At 37.1% G+C, this 9,002-nt stretch overlaps 1 protein-coding gene across 1 annotated transcript in view; it reads right to left on the bottom strand.

Moving 5' to 3' along the window:
- Nucleotides 1-9,002, bottom strand: part of sh3yl1 (SH3 and SYLF domain containing 1) — a 165,562-nt gene that overhangs the window by 56,264 nt on the left and 100,296 nt on the right. The window contains exon 8 of the mRNA XM_043678815.1: nucleotides 8,039-8,108. Coding sequence (XP_043534750.1) covers nucleotides 8,039-8,108 — 70 coding nt within the window. The remainder of the gene's footprint in view (nucleotides 1-8,038; nucleotides 8,109-9,002) is intronic.

Below are 9,002 nucleotides of genomic sequence, written 5' to 3'. Positions count from 1 at the left end.
AAACCCTCCTGAACACACCTTACAAAAACAGCTCCATTCAAATTTTCTGCTCGAAGGAGGTTCCAATCAATATTGGGAAAGTTAAAGTCACCCATTACAACAACCCTACTACGTCCACACTTTTCCAAAATCTGCCAGGCTATGCTTTCTTCCATCTCCCTGCTGCCTGTAGTAAACCCCTAAAGAGGTGACTGCTCCCTTGTTGTTCCTAATTTCCACCCATACTGACTCGGTAGGCAGCTCTTCCACGACAATGGAAGCTTCTGTAGCTGTGATACCCTCTGATTAGTAATGCTACACCCCCTCCTCTTTTACACCCCTCCCTATTCTTTTTAAATGCTCTAAACCCTGGAACATCCAGCAACCATTCCTGCCCCTGAGAAACCCATGTCTCTGTTATGGCCACAACATCATAGCACCAGGTACTGATCCATGCTCTAAGTTCGTCACTTTTATTCCTGATACTCCTTGCGTTAAAGCAAACACACTTTAACTGATACCTTAGTTCCTTGCCAGGAAAATCCTTCCCACTAGCTGGTCTACCTCTTGCTACTGCCTCATCTGCATCAACTCTCATCTCCGGTTTACTGCTCAGGTTCCCACCCCCCTGCCATGAGCGACTTATATCCTATGTACATGAACTAAAGAATATCATGGTAGTTATAAAATGGATTATAGTGAATTAACAGTAGCCCTGACTTTTCATCTTTTCTATGTGATCACAAGTAAAAGGTACCCCCCTCCACTAGTTTACAGCCTTCTACTTTTTTTAATAGGTAAATGTTCATATTACTCGTTACATCTCTAACATTCGTTTTCAAAAAAGGATACTGAAGGAAATGTCTCTTTTCACAGTAGTCAACCTTCAGAATGGAAACTTCACTGTATTTTTAAGCAGTTACATCGGCAACATAATGTAAACTTTTGCTTGTGGGCAAAGTACAGAGATAGTTTTGCAACACAAAAGCAACTTCTCCATTATCTATCAACTGAAGACACATGTGCCTTAACATATTTCCAACCGCACAAGGAGAAAAAAAAAGTGTATTCTTATAAATATCAGTACAGGTCAAGTGTCTTCTATTATTTAGCCAATCCTCTACCAATGCTAATAAATATAATATACAAATTAGATTTTGCTCATTTTGATTGTTGCTTAATCAAAAATAAATATTTTCCTATAAAGTTTCTGATTCACCAACACAAATCATTCTTTCTAAAGAAGCTGAGCTTCAAGAATGTAATTTCTTATGAATTGATAAACTTTTGAAATAGCCAGTCAGTTGTATGTAGGAGAGATGGCAAACAATTTTTGCACATCCCTGTACAACAAACAGCAATGTGACAATACCATATTATCTGTGTTCATGGTTTTGATTGAGGGATAAATGTTAGTCAAGAACTAGGGATAATGATCCTGCTCCTTTTTCTAAACAGCACTATAGGATCTTTGGCATTCATTCGTAAGAGTAGATGTCTCATTCCAAAAGATGGCACCTCCAACAGCGCAGGACTCAGTACTGTACTGAATTTTCAGCTTCTAGTTTATGCTATGGGACTTGAACTCTCAATTTTCTGACTGAGATGCAGTAATACTACCAACTGAGTTGTGGAGAGATTCTCTTGATCCTTCATAGAATGTTAAACTCAGACTCTAACTGTTTTAACATTTTTTTAACATGCGAACAATTTTACAAATTAACATAAAGCAGGAACGCAAGCCGAACTCAACAATTGTTACCATTCATACCATTAGTCATAGGTCTTCCAAATAATTATTAAAATGGAACAATTAAATGGTTATTTGTTTGGCTTAATATTTAATTTTCTCAATTTAGAGTCAGCCAATGAATTGGAGAGTTCCATTAAACTCAAAATGTGCAAATTGTGAATTACTATTTGGTAGTTAATTACATTTCAAAAAGTTCTGCAAAATAAACTGGTTCTCTTGAGAATGGCAGACTGATATAGGCCTGCTTTCACTCATGATGATCTAACAGAACTAATCTGAGTTCACACAGTTGATGAGTTGTGGACCTTTTCACAGCTGTGAGACAGCACTGACAACTCAGACAATAAGATTTATTCTTATGTTCGATAGTCTAGACTTGGAAGAGAAAAACAAACTGTGTACTTCTGACTCAGATCCTTTTTACAAGGAAATTTATGTCGATCATGGTGAGGGGATTGCACTGAAAAACTAAATGCTGCTCCTCTCAGTTATAGCAATAACGAGATGGAGGAAAAATTGAGCATATATTTTTATGCACTTTTAGGAGAGTTTCCTTTTCTCATTTAACACCAACCTGACATTTAATCTCCACAACAGGCATCCTCAGTCATTCTGAGAAGAAAGTGATTACCTAGTAAATACAAAACAAGTTGCACATTTACAGGTATTCATCAGCTACTTCTCCCAAACAACCATTACATACTAGTCTACGTTGCAAATGTTGACATTTTAAGCCGAATCATATTTTCACACAGTATTTTTACCGAGGCTTTCCCCTGGAAGTCAGAGAATAGCACTTGAAATGGGAATGTTGGCTGTCATTCTTTACATAGTCCAAGAACACCAAGGCTAATAGCTCCACTCTACAGCTACCTTAATATAGATTAGAAATCAATGTGGAAATCATCGGGTTTCTTTTATGATATGGCTATATACTGACGTCACCAACGAAATAATCAGAAACGCTGAAACAAGAATCTTGTATTTGGGTGGGCAGAATTTTAACTCAAGGTAAAATGGAGAACTCTAATCTTGCTCAGTGTGTGCAGTATTTCTTTTTTTCCAATTTCCTTTAATCCTGCTGGAGTCAACACTCCTTTATCTTATTAATGATTTGGAAATGCCATTGTTGGACTGGGGTGTACAGAGTTAAAAATCACACAACACCAGGTTATAGTCCAACAGGTTTAATTGGAAGCACACTAGCTTTCGGAGCGTTGCTCTACTACCTGATGAAGGTGCGACGCACCGAAAGCTAGAGTGCTTCCAATTAAACCTGTTGGACTATAACCTGGTGTTGTGTGATTTTTAACTTTATCTTATTAAGGAATGTTTGGTGTTTTAGCAAAATTACCCAATTTCCAAAAGATGTTAATTAAATTTGCAATCAAAACAGAAAACACCGCAAGAAATTCAGAAGGTCTGTGAAGAGACAAACAGAGTTACATTTCAAGTATTAACTTTTACCAGAGATTTTACAGTAGTACTAGCCAGTACCAAGCAGAAGGGTTTCCGAAATAATCTGTTGTGTTGAAATAATTGATCTGATCTAAAGTTATCCTGGCATTGCTACAAATGTCTTTAATGTTCCAGTAAAATGGGAGAACAAGAAAAAGCTATTCCAAAATTTCCATTCTGAGAAGTGACACCTATTAAAAAGTGATAAAAGCATGAGCAGTCAGTTCTATCCACCGGCAGCATGCATCGAGGTTTGGAAGCAGACGAGCAGCTGATTAGCATTCATGTCAGCTGTTGTTCTGTGCCATGTAGACACATACAAGAGCCAGTAGGCAGCATCTCAAAAAGCAAAGAGATTTTCGTGATGACAATAAAAGAGACCCACGAGACAGAGGGAGGTGCATTAGGATGATTTTTAATAACTTAAATTGATAGATCATTTCAGTAAGTGGTGGGGGATGACTGGGACTCATGCTTCCAAAAGTATTTTGACCAATTATTATGGAAAATGCTGCACAGTTAATATATTGTTACTAAAAGTAGAACTGCTTTGTGTCCTACCAAATTGTTAGCACAATCCATTTCATTGTTACACTCCTATTTAACTTAAATTAACAAATAGTCTGTTCTTTAAGTTCAAAGTCATTTATTACAAACTATTTGATAATTCAACTTTTGTAAATTTAATTAATACATTTCTGTTAACAGTTTTAAATTGCTTAAGTCAATATTCTGGATAATTTTATAAAACAACAAAACTGAATTATTAATAGAATTTTCAGCAATAGACAGGATAACAATTCACTCATTAGTTTAACACACATTTTCTCACTGCTGTATGTTGTGTTAAATGAAAATAATATCATAGGTTCAGGTATATTCCAATGTGGTATACTATTTGAATCAATGTCAATCAGCCAGAATGAAGGATCCTCAAAACTAATAGAAACATCACAGATGTTAAGAATCAGTGCAATCCAATCTAATTAGACTGCAGAAATGTGGATTCCAACAATATAAGTCCCACATTATTTGATGCCCCTTGGCAATATCATCTGAAGAGATGAGGTCAGGTCCCACATGTGTAACCAGGTACACCACTGACTATCATCACTAATATTTCTCTGATCCATCATTTCTCTAACTACCATTTCAGGTTGCATCTGATATTCTGGATGGGGTTCAACTTCCTCCATTTAGATACAGACGACTAGCGCTATTCCTTTCAGCTGCACCTCAAAATTCTTTCATATAGCATTAATAGTATTTTCCCTCCTGGCAATTATCCAAAGTTGAACCATACTGGTTGTAATTTCCGCATCTTATGTGATGCACAGCTGAATTTTGGACCCCATATCCTCTCCAATACATAAGCCCCTTCCACTCCATAACATCACTTCGTTCTTAGCAAATCATGAGTAAAAACTCTTACCCATGTCGTCTTCATCTTCAGAGCAAACTATCCCAACCTCTTCCGGTTGAGTATTTGTCATCTGTCCTCCAAAGATATTGATTTATCCAAAATCATTGCCTATATCGATTCTTTTACTAAGTTCCATTCAAACACCGCTAGTGCTCACTGGCTGTCCAAACACTCCACCTCTATAAGTATCCTAGCTTGTCACTTGTTCAGTCATATCACTTTCTGATGTTTGATTTTTTTTTTGTGTAGTGCCTTGGGGCATATTTCATGTTAAATAAACAAATAAATACAAGTTGACGTTAATATTTTGTACTTCTTCCCCAGTAGGAAACAAGCTATCACATATGTCATATTCCACACGCTATACAGGTTAGTCGCATCTTCAGTATTAAAACAAATTTTCTAGAATGTTGCCCACTCTCATATCGAGCAGATCAAGGACAAGACAACTTGATTGGCTTTCCACTGGAATCACCAAGTCACAAGATTTCAGAGTAACAGTGGTCACAGATCAGTAATGTGAATGGGGGAGTTTACACAATGGGGGTCAAAAGTAGTTGAGACAGGAGATTGGTAGGAGTGGCAGGCACTTGCTCTCAGCAGGTTTCGCCCAACTTCCTAATGTCTAGTCCCTCAATCAGATACTGTTTCTCTGACCAACTGCCTAAGGTGGTAAGCTTGCACATGTTTCAGCTGCTCTACATGCCACATGATAAACAGGCCTGTCTGAAGCTACATTAATCCCAGTGGCATGAGACATTAAGTAGTCAATAGTTAGCCATTTAAGGGCCTAAATAGGCAGCAGAGTAAGAAACCCTTCCCACCTTGAACTAAATTCTCACAGAAGAGAGAAGATGCCAATGTCAGGTATGCCACCACTTGCCTAATTAAATACCCTTCCTGCCAACAAACTCACCACTAAACAAAGCAGAAGATTCTGTCCTGGGATTCTGCTCTGCTTTAAATCATAGAAGAAAATCAGCCAATCAGGATTCACTATATTACAAGTTATAACTACAATAATATTTGAACCCATATGGTGGAGCATATTGTTTGGTTGGTGTTAGTATCTCAACAAAATCCATCTGTACAGGCTCCACAAATAAACCAGTCTCAACAGATATACCAATGCTCTGCAACTGATTGTAAGAGTTGTGATTTCTCAGCCAAATTCAACCTCACTCGTGAACTTGTAATAAAAATCCAAAATCTCAGGACTTTACTGATACCCAATTTGCTCAAAGTAGTGGTTGGGACCCATTTGCTGACTGTCTGCTTGTCAGCTATTTGGTTACAGAGAATAGCTTAGCATGACCTCTAAGCTACTGCGGGCATTTTCTTTTAAAAAGAGATATATGGGAGGCTTTTTTGGCACAGTGAGTATTGAAAGAGCAAGCAAGAGAGAGAAAACCATATAGGGAAGAGGCTGACGGCTTTAAGTTTTGGCCCAAATTAACATTTCCATATGACCCCTCCACTCCTCAGACACCAAGTTTCTCATTTCTTCATTATTGATGGCTTGTCATTTCATGAGCCTGCCATTTCTTCACCCAGACTGCAGCCAGTTGCTGTCCAGAAGCCTTTTTAAGTTATGAAACAAAACCAAAAATTGCTGGCAATTACCAGCAATTTGTGTTTTTGTTTCAGATCTCCAGCATCTGCAGTTCTTTATTTTATTTTACTTTTTAAAGTTAAGTCATTGACTTTCATTCAGAGCTTCCCAGAGCTAATGAGATGGTGCATGCTCTGTGTCCGGGCAGAGGTCCAGTGCCTAATCCATGTCTTGGGCCTCACCATCCCACAGCCACAGAGGCTGTTCTGCAGGCCCTGACACTGTCACTCTACTTGACCACAGTTCATCCAGAACCATCTTCAGCAGAAACATCAATCTAGCGCCACATCCCGTGACAGAGGGTAGGGCAGATGTACTGGACAGTAACCCCAAACTCAGTATTCAAGCACATGATGCAACCTTGACCTCTCATTCCAATGACATCCACGGCTATAGTGATCTATCACAGCTCCTCCGTTCCATTCGTGTTATCATACTTTACTGACAAGTGATTTACATTCATAGCAATGCTGTAAATGGTAACAAATTACAACTGTGGTACTGTGGCTTCCTTTAATTGGCCAATAAGGAAAACATTAGCTTGCTCCCATAGTCACCAAACAAAATACAGAAATTGGGGTTAATTGCCCAAGAACAGAGAGACTGAGAGAGGAGACTCAATATATGTATTCAAAGCCATGGAGGGTTTTATGGGGGAAAAAAAAAACAATTTTCAACAGCAGCAGGATGAGTAACAAGAAAACACAGATATAAGGAGATTGGTAGAAGATGCAGAGAGGTGGGTTTTTTTTTATAAGCCCAACAAGTTGATATGACCTGATATGTAGAAAGTATACTGGAAGCAGATTCAGCAATAACTTATGTAAAAATAAAGTTGGACAAATAGTTGAAGGGGGAACATTTTTAGGAATTTTGCCCTCTTCAATCCAAAGCTTATTGAGGTACAGTCTTGCATTAAGAGTAGTGCAGAATTACAAATTGTGTTTATTGGTATTAAAAGAGAGCAAACTGTGCTTTACATGAAGTATTTGTTGTTCTATATCCAAGCATGCTAATTTTTTATATTAAATTGTTTCAAGTAAAACTTAAAAAATTATCTTCAAAACTGATAGTTAAGACCTTTACATCTAATGGGGAGGAAGCAGATACATTGTGGGCGACAGAGTATTGCAATTTAGCACATAACAGAATAATGGTGATTACCCAAATATTTATATTTACTTAACTTACATTAACACAATCATCATACCTTAAATTTTAAGAAAATAATAGGTACACCACTGTACACAAATATATTAATACACCAAGAAATGATATGTGGATTAGGTTTTGTCCTATAGGGAGAAGTACTATTCCAACCATTATTGACTATGGTGCAAGTTCCAGCATTATTGTAATATCTGCTTATTTTTACTCTAAAACAAACTAATTACTTTAACACAAAATTACTTTTTTGTTTTAAGTGTTGCAGAAGCAAATGCATCTATTTGCTGCCAACAATGACCCATAAACAACTCCACTGTGAAAGATCAGACCATCAAATTTTCAGTGGTATGGAATGAATTACAGGTTGCTAGAATATCATAACACAATACTTCAAATACTGGGACAAAAATCATTAATATTCCCTGAGTGAAGCCAGATACGTCGTCAGTTTAATATCTCATCTGAAGGTCTGCAGTTGTCACAATGCAGCAATGTAGAGGGTTTGTCAGTCTCATTTATGAACTCAAAGCATAGTTTATAAAAAACATGCTTGATTGGGATTGATCACACACTCTTCTTCCCAAGACATGAAAGGCAAGCTGAAAGACAAGATATTACAAACATACGATATACGTATAAGAGATACCTCTTAATCCTCCATTCACGGATGGCTGCATACGTTGTGGTCTGGGTGAGGACTTTTGTGATTCTTTGGCCTGCAGAATTAAAATACAAAGATGAGGTTGGTCAGAACAAACACTTACTTTCCCTGTGATGGTGAAGCCCAGGACATGAGGGCAAAAGGCAAGCTGAAGAATTTTCAACCATCTTCAGCCTAAACATTTAAGTCTATGAGTTCTCTCAGTTTACCTCTCAGGTTCCCTTCAGAGGTGTCAGTCTTTAGCTAATTTGATTTACTCACATAATAACAAGAAATTGCTGAGCACATCAAATATAGCGAAGGCTTATAGTCTGTGGTATCAACCTTTTTATAATGGTAGCTAGAAGCAGGGATAAGCTAATTAGCTCAGTGAGCCTGTTCAGTCACCAAGATTGTGGTTGATCTGTATCCTAACTCTATATATCTGCCCTTAACCAATATCCTTTCATACAAATGGACAATGAATAGTTGATCTAACATTGATTTTGAAAATTCCAATATCTGCCAATTCCTTATCTGTAGAAGTCTTCATTAATTTCAATGAAAAGTCTGCCTCTAATTTTTAAACTTTGAATCTAGCCCCAAACCCCCTAACAAACAGAAATTGGTTTAGTAGCTGACAAAGTGGAAAATTGTCAAGTGTATTCATCCACAAAAATTCAAATCTGGTCAACTGGCAAGGTCAACCTCCTGGACAATTGTTTCTTTGAAACAACGAAGGATAACATGACTTAGGATGGTAATAATGTTAACAGTATAATATTAATACTTAAAAATAAAACACAGAAGTACAATAGGACTAAAGAAAACATATCAAAAACAATCCAAATATTGGTTTGACAATGGAAATTTATAAAGGAAATGTTCAGCAATTAATAAAAATGGTACCCCAGATTACTATAAACTCAGAAAAAATTAAAATCTGATACAATCCATGATTCAGAAATAT

Source organism: Chiloscyllium plagiosum, chromosome 3 (assembly GCF_004010195.1).
Source record: "Chiloscyllium plagiosum isolate BGI_BamShark_2017 chromosome 3, ASM401019v2, whole genome shotgun sequence".
NCBI lineage: Eukaryota > Metazoa > Chordata > Chondrichthyes > Orectolobiformes > Hemiscylliidae > Chiloscyllium > Chiloscyllium plagiosum.
Note: the sequence above shows the minus strand (reverse complement) of the source record. Positions and strands in the feature narration are given on the sequence as shown.